Below are 20,768 nucleotides of genomic sequence, written 5' to 3'. Positions count from 1 at the left end.
GATCCTTTCCATCCTGATCCTTGCCCTCCTCCCTAACTCTGTAATCACCAGCTTCACAATCCTCCAAGATATATGCACTCATCTAATTCTGGCCTCTCCAGCATCCCTGCTTTTATTGTCCCGCCACTGGTGGCTACGAAGGCATGCCTTCAGCTGCCTAGAACCTAAGCTCTGGAATTCCCACCTTACAACTCCATGGTTTTTCCCTTGCTTTCCTCTTTTAGAGGCTTCTTAAAACCTACCTCTTTGACCAAGCTTTTAGTCATCTAATCTAATATCTCCTTATTTAGCTTCACATCATATTTTGTTTTATAATGCTCCCTCTGTGAAGTACTTTTGGATGTTTTATTTCATTAAACACACTATATAAATATAAGTTGTTGCTGCTTCACACAATTATGAAAATTATAAAGGGAATTATCTACTCCTATATCAGCATTTTCCTGCACACCCATTGTAATAGGATTTTCTTTCTTAAAACTGCTCTATACATCCTGGGACACAAGTTGCATAAAAGAATATGCAAGTGACCTCATCAAGTTCCACTCCAGTAGCATCATTTAATGGAAAGGCTAGGTTGTTGACCAAACTCACTACTGAATGTCACTAAATATCACCGCTCAAGTTGTAAATATGTGATATTTTAGTAGAATAGATTATGTTTGCCCTTCAAGTGAAATAGTTAAATTCTGGTAGCTGACTTCATAGTTGCGCTATCCAGATACTAGTGATAAGGCACTACATTGGACCTACTTTTTGCTTTGAGATAAACATCTTAAGGAATTAAACTTTTGTTAATTTTCAAATTATAGAGCAAAATCTAATGTAAAATTATCATAATGAATGTTCATAATGTCAGCATGCTGACCCACTACAGCCAATTCCTGGCAAAATAAAATACACCTATCATTGAATTATAACATGTTCACTTTCTAGTCTTATAGGATTTTTGATATTCTTCAATTGCACTGCCTTCCACTAAAATAATGTCATATGTTGAGAAAAATACAATACCTCACTTCCTAATATGACACCTGTGATATTAAATAAGAACTGTTGTTACAGAATGTACAACACAAATTAATATATACATTCACAGAAAATTGAATATTGCTGAAAAGGGAGATATGTTGCCAAAGCTTTTCGTCTTGCACTCAAGATAAATGCCAAATTTCAAACGATCACAACAATTTATGCTACAAGGGAAAAGGGTGCCGATTGGTTGACAAGTCAACTCTGATTTGCCAAGGTGTTGCCATAGAGAAAGCAACGGGGAACTTTAGGCTCCCCAAGCACCTGGGTAATCCAAAAAAAAGGCGCAAGGCTTTGATCATGTTCCTTTTGTTTGCAGAGAATGGGACCCCAAGTATGAATAAATGTTGCTTCTAGCAAGTAGAAATAAGCTTGCCATAAGCTTGACTGATTATCCTAAGCACCATCCACTGTTAGATGTGATTCAGCACTTGATCAACCCTGAACGCACCACGCACTAATAGCTACACTAACAACCAATTTAAGATAATCAGCTGAGCTCATAGCATTTGCCAGAAGTGATTAACAGGAATCTGTTCTCTGCAGACAAAAGGAACGTGTTCAAGTCTTGTGCCCTTTTTGAATTATCTGGTAGCTTGGGGGGGGCCTATAGTTCCCTGTTGCTTTCTCCATGGCTACACCTTGGCCAGAGTCGAATTGCCAACCAATCAGCACCCTTTTCTCCTACACTATAAATTGTAATTGTTTGAAATTTGGTAATTGTTTGAAATTTTGCATTCTCACTTTTGTCCTGATGAATGCAAGATGAAAAGCTTTGGCAACATGATTCTATTTTCAGCAATATTCAAGTTCTGTACTACCAAGAAAACTGTATTGAGGAGCAACTAGAATTGATTTTCAATTCAGTAAAGCTGTGTGGCCTCAAATCAAGCCAAAATTTCATGGTCTCTAAATTGATTTAGTTGTGAAAATGCAGGACTGAATATCATCATTTCCTATCATCACTTTTTAGAAACGTGGCTCTCATATCAACTGCAAGTCCTACACCTTAAAGAAAAACCTCTGCAATTACATATAATTTAAAACACACAAATAAGCTAAAACAAAAACAGAATTACCTGGAAAATCTCAGCAGGTCTGGCAGCATCGGCAGAGAAGAAAAGAGTTGACGTTTCGAGTCCTCATGACCCTTCAACAGAAGGGTTCTGTTCTGTTGAAGGGTCATGAGGACTCGAAACGTCAACTCTTTTCTTCTCCGCCGATGCTGCCAGACCTGCTGAGCTTTTCCAGGTAATTCTGTTTTTGTTTTGGATTTCCAGCATCCGCAGTTTTTTGTTTTTAACACAAATAAGCTAGTCAGCCCAGCTGGTCTTTGCCAGTGTTTAAGATCCACACGGGTCTCCTCCCAAGCTACTTTACCTAACACTATCAGAATATCTATTTATTAATTTCTCCCTCACGTACTTACGTAGCTTTCCCTTAAATGCATTTATACTGTTCACCTCAACCATTCCACATGGTAGGAAGTTCCAAACTCTATCCACACTCTGGATAAATAAGTTTTTCCTAAATTCCTTACTGGATTTATTAATGGCTATCTTATATTTATGACCCCTAGTTATTATCTCTTCCACATGTGGAAACAACTTCTCTGCCTCTACCCATGAAACCACCACTTCACAATTTTAAATATCTACATTAGGTCACCATTTGACCTTCTCTATTCCAGAGAAATTAGCTTAGCCTGTTCAATCTTTACTGAAAGTTATGACCCCTCAGTTCTGGTACTATCCTGGTAAATGTTTTGCACTTTCTCCAGTGCTTCAGTAGCTTTTTTAAAATTATATGAACTGTGCAGAGTACTCAGTCTGGTCTTTTAATTTTATTCCTCTATAAAATGAACCCCAATGCTTTGGTTGCAATATACAAGATAAAACATTCAGAAAGATACAGGAAAATTATTGATGCTTTGTCAAAAGTTTATTTATTCTACACTGCCTTCAATGTTCTGCCCCAACCATTCTCAAAGATAGCAAATCATGGTAGGTTATTATTCCACAAGCTTGAGCAGTTCTTCTCCAGCATCCCAAGTGACCACTTACATTGTGCAAACCTGAATTGCAAGGTATGGGTGGATTACTCAAATATGGCAATATCAACAGCCAAACAGAAACCTGATATCTGCTGGTATCCACACACACAATTCCAGCAGAGGGTGCATTCTCCCTCGGTATAAGTTGCTGAAGACAACCAATTCTTTTGCAATGTCATCCTGTGAAATTAGCATAGATTAGGTTTGAACTGGATACCTGCCTAAGCTACATTACACAGTGGCCTGAAATTTCTTATATTGCACTACATCATTTATCCACATTAAGCACCGCGTGTTTAAGAAAAGCAATTGTGCAGGCTTTTCTGATTCTAAAGAAAAAGGAAGACCCGCATTTATCTCGCACTTTCTACGACCACCTATCTCCACAATTGCAACTTTGTTGTGTCATATGCACATGTAGATGATTGATCTGAAACGAGGATAATTTGCAAAGTCTATGATCAGTATAAAATATAAATAGTAGAGTCAGCCCCAAATCATTTTGGCTACGGAGTTTAAGATTTACAGAAGTACCAGGCGGTATGAAATGCCATTGCTACTTGGCTGACACAGCAAAGGTTCAATTTAGTGTTAAAATATTTATTTTTTAGGTCATTTGAATTAAGAACTTTGTAGTAAGAGAAATTTAGAGTGGGAATTTTAACTAGCAGTGAGACTTTGGGGGAGCAGGGCAAGCGCCCAATCACAGTGATTTTAATTCCCTGGTTTCATCTACATGCTGCTTAACAGCTATCTGCTGGGAAGGAGCAGAAATTCAATGGCAGGACATGAGCTAGTAATATTGGACGAGCAAAAATTTTCTCCAATTGAATGGTGGGAATGCCAAAACCATTGCTGTCAGTCCTTGCCACAAACTCCATTCCCTAATAACCGATGCCATCCCTTTCCCTGAGCTGAGCTTCTGACGCCATAATGCTCTCCATCACCAACAAATGTACTTCCACCTTCATAAAATTACTCATTTCCATTCCTGCCTCAGTTCTTCAGCTGCCGAAACCTTCATCCATGCATTTCCTACCTCCAGACTAGACTATTCCAATGCTCTCCTAGCTAGCCTCCCATATTTCTTTCTTCAAAAACTAGCCGAAGCTCTGCTATACGTTTCCTAGCATGCACCACACAACCTCTCTCTTTGATCAGTCTAGGTCGCCTGTCTTAATACCTCCTTATGTGTCAAATTTTGACTGACGCTCGTGAAACACTTTGGGACATTTTACTACATTTGAAAATTCCATATAAATGCAAATTATTGATTTGCACATAAGAATATCCCACCCCACCCCTCAACCATTGATACCTGATTCCACTTCCTTTCTCCTATTTATTTCTAATCTTTCTTGCTAATAAAAAGAGATTCTCAAAGCCATTCCTCACACCTTTACTAATGTGTTTTCAAGACATGTAACAGGTTTTATTTCACTTTTAGCACTGTACAGGAGGTATAGAGAGCATTTTCCCATAATAAAGAAAGGGCAGGGTGCTATTTGAGGAGATTCATATCTCTTAGAACTTTTCAGGTTTGCTCTCAGGCTCTTTTAGGTTTTCAGAGGAGTAATCTTTGCTTCCCCCATCCACCTCCAGGTATTCCACATAATGTCACAGTAATGCAGCTATATTACATTTATTCCCTGCACATCCCTCTTTAAATAAAAAAGTAAAACACCCAGAGTATCTGAAGTTCATTTAGCTATGCTGTCAACTAAAAAAAACACAGGACAGCACTACATCAGAGCTAGAAGGCTATAGGTACAATTTCCACCGTATGAAGAAAATGCATTTTTGTAGGATCTTCTATGCTAAGGGCTTTAGGACAGGGGTATAAAGATATATAAATGCAGGTTTTCCTCCTCCTAGTAAAAAGCATCCTTCTTCCTGAAGAAGCCTGCTTCATAAGGGCAGGTCTGAAGATATGACTGCTCTCAGTTTCTATGGGCAAGTAATGTGCTGCAATTGTTATTGTACTGCAATAATGCAAAATTATAGCACTGCCTCATTATTTGCTCAAGTCATCTGTTGGAAAATTGGACACCCAACAAATTGACCAGGCATCCAATTTGCTGACTTGCACTTGCTGCTAGCTGGTGGTTTGCAATAAGAGCTACTGTATTTCAGCATCATCAGGAGCAGAAAGAACTGTACAATGAAGAACTTATGACAATAACGCACTCTAGTGAGACATTAAACTATTATGTTTCAATATTTCTAACTACGTAGCATCTTATGTCCCCTGTATATTGCTCCCACACTGATGGTAAAAGTGGCTTTAGAAGGAAATCTATAACGCAAGGATATTGTCATTAGGGGGATCCATTTGGCAATGTTCTTATTAACTGTTTCTCAATAGTAGCACATGATTGAGGCCAATGTTTGAGGCCTGGCTTCAGATAGACTATGGCTTCAGTACAGACAGCTAGATTGGGTATTGAAGAAAATTGACTCCATTAGGTCTTTCCAATGGAAGCAGTTGAATGCAAAACATCTATTAAAATTCACCATTGAGGACTAAAAAGTTCACATTGTTTACTCAAATTTTTTCAATAAGTAATTCAAGTCAGATTTTTACAGTCGACATAATTAACTGCTTTGAGTCACTTAAATAACGAGTTCTATAAATTATTTTCTGAACAACACTTACAGTCGGTATGCAAAGTTTGCTCAAAGGGTTTCCATCCAGCAGGTATGATCCAGTGAATGTAACAAATTCATCATAAAACTGCGGTGCTTGAGGAGTGACACTACATAGCACTTTACGCTTTTCTTCTATCTTTTTTCGAATGTGGAGATATTCATAGTAAGGGTTTGCCTTTTCTGAATGGTAAGGTTGAATTTCTTCTAGTTTTAAAGAATCTACAATGGCTGCCAGTGACTGCTGAGTCTTTTCCTTAGCTTGTTGCAATGTAGATTTCACTTGCGCAGGATGTGGAACTCGTGGCATCTTTCGTTTATGTGGATGATGCACCTGACCTTCTTCCTCCTCTGTAAACTTAGCCTTGGTTTTCACAGGTGTGGAGGATTCTGTATCTTTGTCAGGCAGCTGCGCACAGTTGACAGCAGATTGTTTGCTTTGATTGGCTAGTATGTTTGCTCTGTTACGAGTAATCCTCTGAGGAATATCTTGTTCTGTTCGGTTAGCTTCCATTTGCTCTTCCAGCTCCTCTTTTGTTGACTCAGTGGATTGCCTTCGTTCATCTGGTGCTGCCTCATGCATCACTACAGCATCTTGAGTAGCAGTGGTAGAAAGTTGAGAAACTTCCATCTCCAATGAGGAATCTTGGTCTTGAGCTTTACTTTCCAAGGACTGAGGCTCATCAATTATTGAATTTGTGTGTGTATTTTCAGTGGAAGGTGTTGCTTCAGGTAGTTCTTCTGTTGGCTCAGACTGTATTTCATCAACTGAGGCTACTGGCACTTTGTCTAGTGTTGAGCTCTCTTGAATACATGTTGGCTCATGGATAGCTGAAGTGATATTTTTTGTACCTTCTTCAGTCTTTTCTTGAGATTCAGTTAATGTACTCTGTATAGGCCTTGTGTGGTCCACAAGGCTTTCATTCACATTATTGCTATCTGATAATGCTGAGCATGATGGAGAGAAATTCTCTTCCAAGCCCTGCAATTCATCTGATTTGCAATAATTCGAAATATCTTCCACAGTCTTCTGACTAGTAAGGTCAGCATTTGAATCAAGAGAAGGATATTTAGTATCCTTTCCATCAGCCATTCCCGCACACTCCGAGTGTGGTTTGCATGAAACTAAAGACTGATCTGTATCTTGCAAAGTTTGAGTTTGTGGTAAATCTTCTTGAGTTCCACATTTTGACCAAAAGAGAACTCGAGGGGTAATATCATTATCTAGCGATGACCTCATACATGATGTATTGGAAGAATGTGTAGGTGAAAAATAAGATGGTGGTTCTTGGAGATTTGCCACTTGGGAAGGCTCACTGCAAGGTATCTGTGGGGACTTTGATACCAATTCTGATGTCAACTGCTCTGAACATCCCCACTCTTGTGAAACATGTAATGGGCTAAAACTGTTTTTCTCACAAGCTGAAGAGGAATACCCATCATTATTACTGTGTGGAGGAGGATCAAGCCTATCATAAGACATTTCCAATGGTTTATTTGGCTGAATGCTACCAATCAAGCAGTTTAGTTGTGGCTGTACCACGGTCATCTGCTGGGAAGTATTTTGAATTATGCTGTTGGGATTTGCATCCTGCGCTAAATAATTAGTGCTGCTTGGCACAATGACAGCAGGCGGTGTGGAAACAGAAGGTTGTAAACAGGAAGTACTATTAAATGTGCCCTCTTCAGTGCCACTGTCTGGAAGTGGTTCTGGTCGAGGAGAAGTACAGGCTTGAGGTTGCACTGCTGGTGAAAAACTATATTGTTTTTCACTTGAAAGCGGCAGGTTACCTTCAAGTTGCTTGTGGGACGGTTTATCATGTTCATTTGCAATAGCTGGTATACTACATCTCCGAATATCGCCAACTAATCGGCACTCATTCTCATATCTAGCATTGTCAGCAGAGACTGATCTCAGATAAGATCCTGAAAGTTTACTGGAGTATGGTGATTTAAGTCGATCTGGCAATTCAGCTAAAACATCAGAGTCTCGGTCATATACAGCAGGTGATTTGGCACTGGACAGAAATACTGATTGAGAAAAGGAAGACTGAGACTCAGAACCCTCAATAGTGAAATCTGAATCATAGTCTGTTAAAGGCCGTGGCGTTGCTACAGCTGAAGTCTGACAAGAATCTTCAGAACTTGCAACAGAAATCATTGATATAGATCTTGACGTTAGCCCTGCCCGATCACGTTCTTGTCTGGGAGATGCAGTTAAATTACTTTCACAACTTATGAAAGGTCTTGGTGTATCTGGCAAATTTTGTTTTGCATCGGTGGACAATGATCTCACATTGTTAACATCTTTCAGCTGCTTGTCTTTAGAGTGCGCTTCTGATGGATCTGAACTTTTTGATCTAGTAAGTTCTTTGTTTGCTGTTGAACTCTTCAGTTTTTCTCGTTCTTTTATTTTTGTGAGCTCAATGCCAGATCGATGCCTCTGTCTTTCCTTTTCTTTGAGCTTTATCTTCTCTTTGTGCTTTTTGTGCCATTGTTCAATTTCTAGATCCTTTAGACTGAGCATCCTTTCAAAACTGGTCTGCATTAAGTCATCATTTACTAGCCGCTTCTCTTTTGGCCGCACGTCCTTTGCAGAACTAGAGTCTTTAGACTTCAGTTTGTCAGCTTCTACTTCTTTAAGCTTTGCTTTAACAGTGGCATTTACTGGCACTCTCTCTTTTTGTCTGTCTTTTTCCTTCCTTTCCTTCTCTCTTGTTTCAGGAGTTTTAAGAAAGTCCTCCTTGATTTTATCCTTTGAGGAAAATAATTTATCATGAGATGCTTTGCTACCCTCAACAGTGTTACGTTTCTTCTCGTCTTGCAAGTGCTTGGAGTTTGTCACAAGGTCACCCTCTCTTTCCCTCGACTTCTCTTTCTTCTTCTCCTTTTCTGTATCTCTGTCTTTTTCCTTCACTTTGACAGCTTTACTAGGAGTGACATCTTGCAAATCTTTTTCAGATAATTTTGCCTTCTTCTCTGTAGCATGTTTTTCTTTTTCCACTTTGTCCTTCATCCCACTACAGTGGCGCTCCCTTTCACTTTTTTCTCTCTCATGCTTTTTCTCTAATTTTTCCTTACTCTTTTCTTTCTCATCAGGTTTTCTAACTGAGAATATATTCTTCAATTTATCATTTTCCCGGTGGATCTTCTCTGTAGTCGGGTACAAGTTGCTAGATCGATCTTTTTCTTTTGTTCTCTCTCCACTGTCTTGTAACTTACTAAATGTTTTTTCCTGTGATTTTTCATGAAACTCAGGTTTCTCTTTCTCCAATCTATTTTCATGTTTTATTTTCTTCTCTCTATCAGAATATTTTTTCTCTAACTTTTCCAACTCTCTTTCTTTAGTTGGGGACTTCTTTTCACTTTTCTCTTTGTTTTCCTTCTTTTCTCTATCTGGAGTATCAGATTTGTCTTTATCTGTACCTTTCTCCTTCTCAGATAATTCAGTGTGCTCTTTTTTCACAATGACACTTGAGTAAATTGAGTCATCTTTGTCTGCAAGCACAATTTCCTTTCTTTCTTCCAGATTGGTAAGTTTAATTTCTTTTTCTTCTTTAGAGTGTTTTTCTTTTTTATTCTTTTTAGACTTTTCCTTTTCTCTGTCCTCTTTGAAAGATTTTTCTTCTTTAAAATACTTCTCCTTTGTTTTCTCTTCTTTAATTGGAGTTTTATCTTTCAATGACTTTTCTGATGGGGCTAAATCAGAGTTTTCATCTTTGAATGTTTCATTAGTGTCATCATTTTTGAAAAAGTTCTCTTTCCAGTATTCTCTATCAAACTCAGGGTATACATCTTTTTCACCCTCTTTTTGTCTATGTTTTCCTCTTTCATTTTCATGCTCTTTTTTAATTTTGTTTTTCTCTTTATCTTTATGCTTTAGCTTATGCTTTTTTATAACTTTGCCATCCTTGTCTGTCTTTTTAAGCACTTCTTCCATGTTATCAAACATGCCCGTCTCTTCCTCTTTGCTTCTCTGTCCAGACTTATCAACAAATTCCACGTGTAGACCCTTTTTGCGATGCTTAGTCTTTGCTTTGTACTTAAAAGACTTGTTGCTGGAACTCTCAGAGGTGTAGTCAGAGTCTGTAAGATGATCAAATCGCACAACTTCAGACTGAAAAGACATGTCTGAGCCTCCTGAAGATGGGCCTGTTTTGGCATTTTCCTGTTTAAGTGGTTTTGCTCGTTTTTCACTTAATCCACATGCATGTTTAGGTGACTTGGCAGTTGAAAGGTGGAACTGATGACCTGAAGAATCATCTTTCATACACAAAGACTTCCTGAACGAATCTTCCTCTCTTGTACGTTCTAATGAGTCCAAATCAGAGCAAGTGGAGAAAAGCATCAATTTAGCATTTTCCTTCTCTTCTTTCTCCTGTTTGAACTCCTGATTCTCTTTGTTTTTACTTTGTTTCTTCATCTTTTTCTTCCCTTTTCCTTTCTCTTTCTGTTCAATGGTAACCAGATTTTCTTTCTTAGTCCTTACATCAGATTTACTGCTATCTGGAACAACCTCTAGAGAGCTTGCTGAACAAGTTTTTTTCTCTTGATGTAGCTCTTCGTCTGAGCTTTCAGAGCTAGATGAAACAAGAACTCTTGCTGCTTTCTGCTTTTTAATTTTGAATGGTTTCTGCAATTCTAGCTTTGGTGGCGTTAAATAGCTGCTGTTTTCTTTTATGGTATTCTTTTTACCATCCTTTCTTCGAATCCTTTTCTGATCTACAAGCTTGCCCATTTCTTCTACTTCTTCATCTTCCTCGTCATCATCATCCTTGAATTCATATTCATCCAGTGCAGATGACGCAATTGATTTGCAGGGCGTCAATTGCTGATTGGCATCAGTTTTTAATTCTTTTTCTGGTTCGGAATCATCCACATTGTCGTCCACACTAGATGGATTCACAGAAGGTAACTCTTCAGATTCTAAAGGATGTACAAATAAAACGGATTTGACAGTTGGAAACTGATGCATTTTTCAAGTCCTACAGCAAAAACCTTCTAATACTGCTCATGCATAACAACATGTGAAACAATGTAAGATACCAACATGCCTCAGTTGGACATATTTCTACTTGGCAGTTTTGCTAATGCCAATTTATATGGAAAAGCTAAAACAAAAAGTTGGAAAACCGAGCTTAAAAGAATTTTCCTGGGCTGGAAAGATGGGCTGGAAAAATGTATTGAGCAGTGTCATGCTTTTATATACCATGCACTGCTCATAGGAATTGAGGAAATAAAATTGAAATTGGTTGATGATACCGAACTAGAGCATGGTAAACTGTTAAAGATTGTGAAAGGAAAACAGAGAGACGCTAGCAGGATGAGATGGCTGATGTCATTTAATGTTGAAAAATATAAAGATTTAAATAAGGAAAATAAATACATCTTAAATAATGAGATTTCAAATGGAGTAGAAAAATGGAGGTACCTTGGTGTTAGATTACATAAAAAGGTTATAGTGCTAATAGATAAAACCATAAAAAGAGAAAAAAAATCAACATAATTACAGAAGCTATCAACTCCAAAATGATTCTAAATAGAAGCTGATAGTATTGAAAAATATTTACACTTAGAAGTACAATAGGACATTGGCTTGTAGGTATAACAATAATCATTGACCTATAATGGAGCATCAGAAGTGAAGAGAATGAACTGGGGTGATGGGGGAACACAACACTAAAGATCCCATAAAAAGCAGTGGGAGGGGGAAGAAAGAGAGGTGATGGAAGGAAGCATGGTTGCAAAATTCTTGTCTATAAAAATCAGAGTACACAATTCTGCAAATTGCAGCTTGTCTCAAAAGCATGTGAATATTGACGTAAGTAAGTCCAAAGGGGCAGGCGACCAAACATTTCTTAAGCCAGCTATGCTGACTTTGGTGAACCCTCATGGGAAGAATAAAAAACTGGAATTTCAAAGTTATTTTTCTTCAGAAATGTTTTCTGTAAACTACAGGATACACTTAAGATTTGTATTCTGTTTTAGAGTCAACATTAAAAGAATGCATTAAATTCAATTTATGAAATATAATACATTAACTGGAATATACAGTCATTTGATATTATGAATGACCGATTTGTACTATGCTTCTATAATGTCAAAACTGCCAGCAGGCTAGGATGTTTATTTTAAAAGGCTCTCTCATAACCTGTACAACTGTCATCATCTTCATCATCAGAAAGAGGAAGCTCTCCTTTCAGAAGCTGCTCCATTTCATCTGAATCAGCTACATCCACGGGACGCTCTCCACGGTGATTCATTTGATATGCATCCCCACCATTGCGCAAAAGCAGTTTCACAATCTAGAGAGAAAGATATTGAGGTGAAAAGTTGAAAATTGCTGTTCCTCCGTTCCCATACAAAGTCAACAGCTTTAGCAAAATGATGTTTTTAAACAAGTGCGAGAGTACCATAAAATTGAACAAGCTGTTGTGGGAATGTTTTGGGCCAGAAGTTCATGTTTAAAATACATCATATTGATCACTCTTGAAAGCAAGACAATGACGACTGGTGAACCACACAACCTATACACTTTTCTATATAAGTTTTCTGATGTTTTCACAACAAAGAGCACAAGTACTTAGAAACTTGTATGCACATTGTTTACTCCAACAACGTGAAGTGTTTCATTCATTCATGCCATGTCAGGAGATAGTAAGTACAGAAGATCCAACGTGGGATTTAGTGCAAAACGTTCAATATTTTTTAATGCAAGTATCTGGAAAATAAGAGGTTTCAGGTGGAAAGAACAAAGTTATGTACATCTTAAGCAGGTTTTGTAAACTGGCAAGTAAATAGGATTATAAATAGCTGATCTGCAAGGCCTGTATCTTTCAGCATCAGCCAGGTATGTGATAGTTTTACCCACAGTCAGTTATTTTAAGTATGATTCAAAGTAATTTGCTTTATTACAGCAATAGGCTGGAGCATAATGCAACATGTTGGCTGAAGCAGGATTGCAGTAAACATTAAAACAAGACTGGATGTCCCAGCCGCTTGTATGAAAATCTTTGGACTCATTTCCTTTAAAAGTTCTGAAGGATACTAAAAACCAAAACCAAGAATTACCTTGTTCAATTTCATCTTTTAAGGAACTGCCCTAATAGGACATTTCCCAACATGCTTTGTGTAAAAATCACCAAAAATTAAACTACTAAAGTAACAATTTGCTCATAGTATGGCAAATAGTCATTGTAGATTTTACGAGATATATAATGACAATGGGGGAGATAGAAACGTCAGTGGAGCAACATCAATTCTTTTGCATATAAAATTTTCCAACTTAATTCAGCATTTTCTAGTTGAAAGTGCAGTATTAGCTTCGTGTAACATAATAACCCATAAATCATAGTACATACATCTCTGTGTCCATTGCTTGCAGCATCATGCAGAGGAGTATCATTATCAAGTCCCTGGGTGTTCACATCTGCCCCTGCTAGTATTAGCTGTTTAGCAACTTCATAGAAACCCAAGTTGCAGGCTTCATGTAGTGGAGTCCAGCCTAGAGAACAAGCAAAAAAAAAAAAACACAATTATTTACTCTTACTTACTGTTATGGAAATTCCTTGCCTCAGGCATTGACTCCCAGAATCCAGCGCTACGCATGAAATAAATTCTAATTATTTAACTGATAGTAACAGCAAAGGTCACAAAAATTTATTTATTATTTAATCTGTACAATTAAGATTTTTCTCTTCATCCAAAAATTAACATAGGCTGCCATTTGGGCTGTTGCATTTGATCTGTTTCTTTACAAACATCTATCCAACTTTACATTAATTGCTTTTTATAGGATCTACCTCAATAGCTACTTGTGGTGAAGCATTCCATTTTCTAATAAATCTTTGAGAAACAAATTCTTCTCAGCACCCCCATTGTTATTTTTGTGATAATCTAGAGTCTGAGACCCCAGGGCTAATTCTCCAACCACATAAATATCTTATTTGTTTCACTATCTTAACTAAATTGGCAGCTTCTGCAGGACAATTCCTGCTTAAAGTCAGTGATGGCCTGACTTTTGGCACAGTATGCTTCTTAGAGTGTGGGGGCAAGAAAGAAGAATTGTGAGGGACACAGTCTGTTTCAGAAGCTTTAAAAGCTTTTAACATCACAACACTAGGGGCATGACCATCTCCCAACAACTCAGGTAAAGGAACAGATGAAGAAGTTAAATAACGCTCTATACTCCTTTGTTTCCAGTGCAATGGGAGAATGGAAGGATAAAGCCTACAAATGTCAGCAGTCAACCACTGAAATTCAGGATTTCTGGGACTTGTGGTCAGACTTCAGCTGCTTTGGAATCAGAAGTCCCAGTGAAGGAATCAATCACTGGCCGACAAAGTATCTTCTAAATCTTTCCCCTCGGATTCATATTACTACACAATTTTTTTTATTCATTCATGGGATGTGGGCTTCGTTGGCTAGGCCAGTGTTTATTGCTCATCCCTAATGGCCTCTGAGGAAGTGATGGTGAGCTGCCTTCTTGAACCGCTGCAGTCCATGTGGTGTAGGTACACCACAGTGCTGTTAGGCAGGGAGTTCCAGGATCTTGACCGAGCGACAGTGAAGGAACAGCAATATAGTTCTAAGTCAGGATGGCGAGTGACTTGGAGGGGAGTTTGCAGGTGGTGGAGTTCCCGTGTGTCAGCTGGCCTTTTCCTTCTAGGTGGTAGTGATGGTGGGTTTGGAAGGTACTGACTAAGGAGGATTGGTGAGTTCCTGCAGTGCATCTTGTAGATGGTATACACTGCTACCACTGTGTTTTGGTAGTGGAGGGGGTGAATGTTTGTGGATAGGGTGTCAATCAAACAGGCTGCTTTGTCCTGGATGGTGTCAGGCTTCTTGAGTGTTGTGGGAGTTGCACTCATTCAGGCAAGTGGGGAGTATTCCATCACACATTCCTGACTTGTGCCTTGTAGATGGTGGACAGACTTTGGGGAGTCAAGAAATGAGTTACTCGTTGCAGGATGCCTAGCCTTTGACCTGCTTTTGTAGCCACAGTATTTATACAGCTATTCCAGTTCAGTTTCTGGTCAATGGTAACCCTCAGGATGTTGATATGGGTAAAGAACCCTCAGCCTTTACCACTGGAGGTTTGGCTATACCCTTGATAACCAGAAAGGGCTGTGGAATAGTTCCAATAGATTCACCAGCTGAACTAAACTCTTCAGACATCTGTGCTCTCAATCTGCATTGGGTCCTTGAGTAAACGTTAAAAACTGTGGGAGAATTTAATTCTCCAATAGCCAGTAGAGGGTGCAGTGGAGATGTCTAGGGAAAGAAAGGAGAACTAAAACATAGTTTACATTTCCTTCAGAAGAAATTCCAAGCCCACCGTAGCAATTGTTTTGTAGCGGAGATGTCCTGTTAATTGTGCACCACCTATGTCAAGCTTGGGAGAGCACTTGCTATTGGCCACCTGTTACCTGGATCTATGTGAATGTACTAAGTTCTACTGGTGTTTGGGGAAGTGGTGAGCATTTCTAGTTATGTTTTGCACCTAGGGGGTGCTGCTTAATCTTCATCAGTCAATGCAGTCGGAAATTTCACCAATGCTAACATGGAAAAAAAGCCACCTCCGATCATAAAGAACTAGTTCACACCATTGGACAATTCCTACACAGGGTGCTAACCAGTGTATTCTCATTCCTGCCACTATACATAAATCGGGCTTAAAGAGTATGACACCTAGGATGAGACGCCTATGCCCAGAAGGCTGGGCAATGCCTCCCTTAGTGTTTAGGGATGAAGTTCAATGGTACATTGACTTTATTTCTTTGGGTGCTACACCAATTATTACTACAGGCAGGATTTTTCTCTTGGAATTCAGTCTGCTGGTAGAATCATTAGCTTTCCCGGGGTGTCTGGGTACTGACGGGGAGCATGACATGAATGTTGATCCATTGGCCTGGCAATAACCATGCCCCACAAGCTTATCCATGCTGATGACCTGCCAACAAACACGTCCCACAAGTTGACCTTTGCTGATGACATCTGTTGTGCCATCCAAGCTCCATCCTTCTACACTCTGGACCAGATCCTTAACAAAGGCATTACAAAGTTGATGAATTACTGCAGCATATGGCATCTCATGCCTCTACCGTGGCGTAAGTGGTATTGTCACTGGACTGATAACCCAGAGTAATGCTCTGGGGACCCGGGTTTGAGTCCCACCATGGCAGATGGTGGAATTTGAACTCAGTAAATATCTGGAATTAAAAGTCTAATCATGACAATGAAATCATTGTCGATTGTCATAAAAACCCATCTGACCCCTTGCTTATCAAGAATCTATGTATTCATCTCTGTCTTAAAAATATTCAAAGGCTTCCATTGCCTTTTGAGGGAGAGTTCCAAAGATTCATGACCCTCAGAAAAAAATTTCTCCTCATCTCCATGTTAAATGTGCACCCCCTTATTTTTAAACAGTGACCCCTAGTTCTAGATTCTCCCACAAGAGGAAACATCCTCTCCACATCAACGGTCAAGACTCCCAGATCTTATGTTTCAATCAAGTCGCCTCTTACTCTTCTAAACTCAGCGGATACAAGCCTAGCCTGTCCAATGTTTCCTCATCAGACAACCCACCCATCCCAGGTATTAGTTTAGTAAAACTTCTCTGAACTGATTCCAGCACATTTATATCCTTCCTTAAATGAGATGACCAATATTGTACACAATGCTCCAGATGTGATCTCACCAATGCCCTGTATAACTGAAGCATAACCTCCCTACTTTTGTATTCAATTCCCCTCACAACAACCGATAACATACTATCAGCTTTCCTAATTACATGCGATACCTGAATACTAACTTTTTGTGATCCATGCATTAGGATAACCAGATCCTTCTGCATCTCAGAGCTCTGCAATCTCTCACCATTTAGCTAATATGCTTCTTTTTTATTCTTCCTGCCAAAACAGACACTTTCACATTTTCCCATATTATACTCCATTTGCCAGATCTTTGCCCACTCACTTAATCCCTTTGTAGCCTCCTTATGTCCTCTTCACAAATTATTTTCCTACCTATCTTTGTCATCAGCAAATTTAGCAACCATATCTCTGGTCCCTTCATCCAAGTCATTTACATATTATCTACAGCACATGTTAATTCTTCAAAGAACTCCAATAAATTAGTTAAACATGATTTCCCACTCACAAAACCATGCTGACTGCCTGATGACCTTGAATTTTTCTAAGTGCCCTGCTATAATATCTTTAATAACAGCTTCTATTATTTTCCCTATGATAGATTTCAAGCTAAGGGCTTGTAGTTTCCCTCTTTCTGCTTTGGATCAAGGAAAGTCACCAACAAGCTCCTTGTGACAAACTCTATCTGTCGAATGGCAGGTTTTGAACAGCAACCGCGGCAGTGGTCCTTGCTAAATAGGTTCAAAACAGATCAAGGCCCCTGTGCAGCCAGCCTCCAAAATTAAGTGGAAGGTACTGTGAAAAAACAGTCTTTTATCTGAATAGATTGTAACAACTTTCTAAAAGATGTTAAGTGGATGTTATAAAACTGCCAACAAGCAGAGAACAGCTGCAACAATTCATGGGAAGAGCAATTGAATCACGTTTGGACAAAAAAAAAGTGCCTTTAATGGATTGTGGGGTCCTCAGAGACAATTGCCCCAATCAACCATTCAGGTCTATTCCTGTGGAAAAATGTGGGAATGAAGATTTTGTTTTAAATATTTTACATTTATAGTTTAATAATTTATGGGGACATTGTACTCAATTTTAGTTTAGACCAGATTATACGTTAGTGACAAATATTGGAGAATCTGCTGTCTTCCATACATGATAACATCTCCATCACATGATTTATAATAGTGAAATTCTATAGGCCAAAATGAATCTGGAAGATTAGTTTTACCATCTAGCTCTACTTAAAACAGCATTAGTATTTCCCCCAATTCCATTCATATTAGGTTTAATGTAAACAGCCAAATACCTATCTGACCAAGACCTTTCCCCCAACCCCTTTTGAATATTTTCCAATTTCCTCACCCATTCATCTCTTAAAATGGGCTGGCTGTTCTCCATTGTTTTACCAGTAGCCATTATACATGTGCGCTTGGCAGGCTGCTTTGCTATGGGAGCAGTAAAAGCAATTCTGATTCTATCCACGTGCACTTTCCAGCAGGAATCTATATTATGAGCAATGGGAACACCGGTTGATTTTTTTTTGCTCCATTACAAGGTGGCACAGAGATCAAATGCAACTCTGACTGAGGTCAGCTAACTCAACACAGACCAGAGATTGCACTTGGGATCTTTCAGTCATGCATGGCTCTGTTACGACAGAGATAAACTCAGACATCAGAGGAAACCAAAGCCTCAAGACATCAGGTAATAAGGACAAGGAATCATAGAAACACGTCGAAAAAATATCCACTTATCAGTAAAAGTCAGAAAGTCACATGTCATCGACGTACCAGCAAAGTCTTTGACATTAACATCAGCACCCTGACTGATGAGCTCTTTGACTTGCTTGGTTTCACCACGAATGGCTGCCATGTGTAATGGTGTTTCTCCTCGCTCATTTCGTTTATTAACTTTGTCTTTTTGTCTGGATGAGGAGCTTGGAGTTTTTTTCTGCCCTGGTGTTGCTTGAGATGGGTGGTTCGGAGTAGAATCTAGTAAGGAGAATAAATTAAAATGTCTGTTCAGTAACTTTGTAAAACTGTGGTCATGTGCCAAACATATGTTTATCCCAACAGATCGGTTTGACTTCATACACAATGCCCAAAAAATGAGCACGTAGCCTGGGCAGTCATTTTCTTACATAAGTGTACAATTTTCTTGCTCCCCTTTCCAGTAAATTCCTTTGTCCCTACACCTGCAATTTCACTGGCCAAGAGGATGGGCAACCAACTTCCACTATACTGCTCTAAAATTATCTTCTGGGAGATTGAAAATTCACTGGAATAAGGCATGAGGTGCAAACAAAATTTTAATAGACAGTAACTACTCTGTGACACTATTTTAAAAAAGGGTGAGGTAGACCGGACTGAAACAGCTGTATAAAAATCTTCTGTATTTTCCATGGATTTTTCCAAAATCAAAAGACTTGAAGGACTGATACTGTGTCTGTTAAAGACCTAATATGGAAATCTATAATTATGAGTATATTATACGACTTCACGTGCAATATGATTTCAACATGACTATGTAGTGACTGCACAAAGAGAAAAAAATGCATTAATACAAGGGTTGGGGCGGCGGAGGGGAGAGAAAAGAGTAAGAGAAAGAAAAATAAAGAACATAAGAACTATAGAATGGCTTCCTTAATGTATTTTTGAATACTGTAACATCAGACACTAAATGATACTGTAAGTTAGCATGCTATCCTGTCACTTCTCAAAACCAGGGTCAAATCCAAGTGATGGTATGAAAGTCTCTCCATTCTGCCAGTTGTAAAGCTTTTCTGCGGAATGAGTTTGTAAAGTTTCTGGTGACACATACCATAGCACAAAACTTCTCAATGAGCTTCCAGGGTGGCTTCCTGAGCCACTCACAGTAGAAAAGTGCTGAGCTTTCGAGGATGAAGAAGTATTCACGAACACCATTCTCAATCACTATATAGAGACCCTACTGGAAAAGTATACATATGAAACCGGTGAGGAAATACTGAGCTCAGTTGCGATCCCTTGTAGTTTCCCACTTTGGCAAGGCGTGACCAGCCCATGGCTTTAGAATTGTGGAAGGGTAGAGGAGAAGGATAATTGCCCAATATTTAGCAATCTCACTGGGGGAACCCCCAACGATGATTGACCTGGGAAATGGGAGAAAAAGATGGTGCATTGTGATCTGCTACTGGGATAGGGTAAGGACAGCTTTACCATACAACTTTAACTCACTACAGCCTGAAACTAAACTGCCCGATGTGGAAGTCTGCTGCCCAAAATGGGAAAAGCATTCTAACTGTCAGCAGTTGTACAAGCCAACCATCATAATCACAATGGTCTACATACTTTTTAAATACAAAAGACCATAAGTAATATTAGCCCTTATACCTTTCAAACGTGCTGCCAAAATGCTGACATCAAATAATAGTCATTCACCAACCATTGTGTGTTTATAGTGACCAAATTTACTTTACTGGGACAGAAGATCCTAACCTGACTGAAGATTTTTGTGTGCCACTTGCTGTGCCCTTCAACGTAAAAGTGCTATAGAATCCATTATTCTAACAGGTTCTGCAACACCAAAAAATTACACATCAGTGTTTATCAGAGGGCAAGTTAATAGGCATCCTACCATAGGATAATGCATGTTTACGCTAGTTCTTACTACTGCAGCTGTAAATCTTACTCCACACTAAAAAGGTTTTAGCATTTATTTTATTTAATAAAAGTTTATTTCTTTCAAGTGCCCATCCAATTTCCTTTTGAAACCATTTTAATAGAAGGTCAAGAGAATTAAAAAGTCATTCTGGTAAATGAAGCTTTCACTGCCCCCAAATACGATGAAAGGAGAAAGGAAATACTCATTTTCTGGTCATGATACATTTTTCCACCAATATGGAATGGCTCACTCAGTCAAGGACTCCACCTTGTGGTTTAGCCTAATGCCAGTGAAGTATTTTGTTAAAAAGCATCAAGTTTAAATAATAGGTAAGACAGAATTAATTATGTCCTCTGTTACTTTAGTGACTGGCTAGGTTGAATGTGGTAAAGTACTTTAATTTATCAAGACTCCATTTTCAGCTATTTTTTTCACCAATGAAGGATTTATATTGCTCATATCTCTATGTGCAATACCTTGCAGTTGTCTATATGGAATTTCATCTGCCATGATTTGCCCACTTACATATTTTTGATAGTCATTTTGTAGTTTCCAAGTTACCTCACATCAATGGGTCCTTCTAGCCTGGTGTGGAGCAACGCAAGCTCTGGCTTTCAGAGCTTGAGCAGCAGCTGGTGCTACTACAATGTATCCATGAGGCTGAGTGTTTCATGGATAGTACACTTTTGGAGGTGGTCACCCCACAGTTTAAGGGTGTGCAGGCAAAGAGGGGATGGCTGACC

The 20,768-nt window shown here is 38.8% G+C and overlaps 1 protein-coding gene across 9 annotated transcripts in view; it reads right to left on the bottom strand.

The window, feature by feature from the left end:
• Positions 1 to 20,768, bottom strand: part of ankrd12 (ankyrin repeat domain 12) — a 221,053-nt gene that overhangs the window by 12,173 nt on the left and 188,112 nt on the right. For all 9 annotated transcript variants that reach the window (XM_041189212.1, XM_041189213.1, XM_041189215.1 and 6 more), the window contains 4 exons: positions 18,174 to 18,374; positions 13,093 to 13,235; positions 11,883 to 12,036; positions 5,742 to 10,657 (listed from right to left, as the gene is read on the bottom strand). In XM_041189212.1, coding sequence (XP_041045146.1) covers positions 5,742 to 10,657; positions 11,883 to 12,036; positions 13,093 to 13,235; positions 18,174 to 18,374 — 5,414 coding nt within the window. The remainder of the gene's footprint in view (positions 1 to 5,741; positions 10,658 to 11,882; positions 12,037 to 13,092; positions 13,236 to 18,173; positions 18,375 to 20,768) is intronic.

The sequence above is a fragment of the Carcharodon carcharias genome, chromosome 6 (assembly GCF_017639515.1).
Source record: "Carcharodon carcharias isolate sCarCar2 chromosome 6, sCarCar2.pri, whole genome shotgun sequence".
Classification (NCBI taxonomy): domain Eukaryota; kingdom Metazoa; phylum Chordata; class Chondrichthyes; order Lamniformes; family Lamnidae; genus Carcharodon; species Carcharodon carcharias.
The sequence above is the reverse complement of the archived record's forward strand: the minus strand, read 5'-3'. Positions and strand labels throughout refer to the sequence as shown.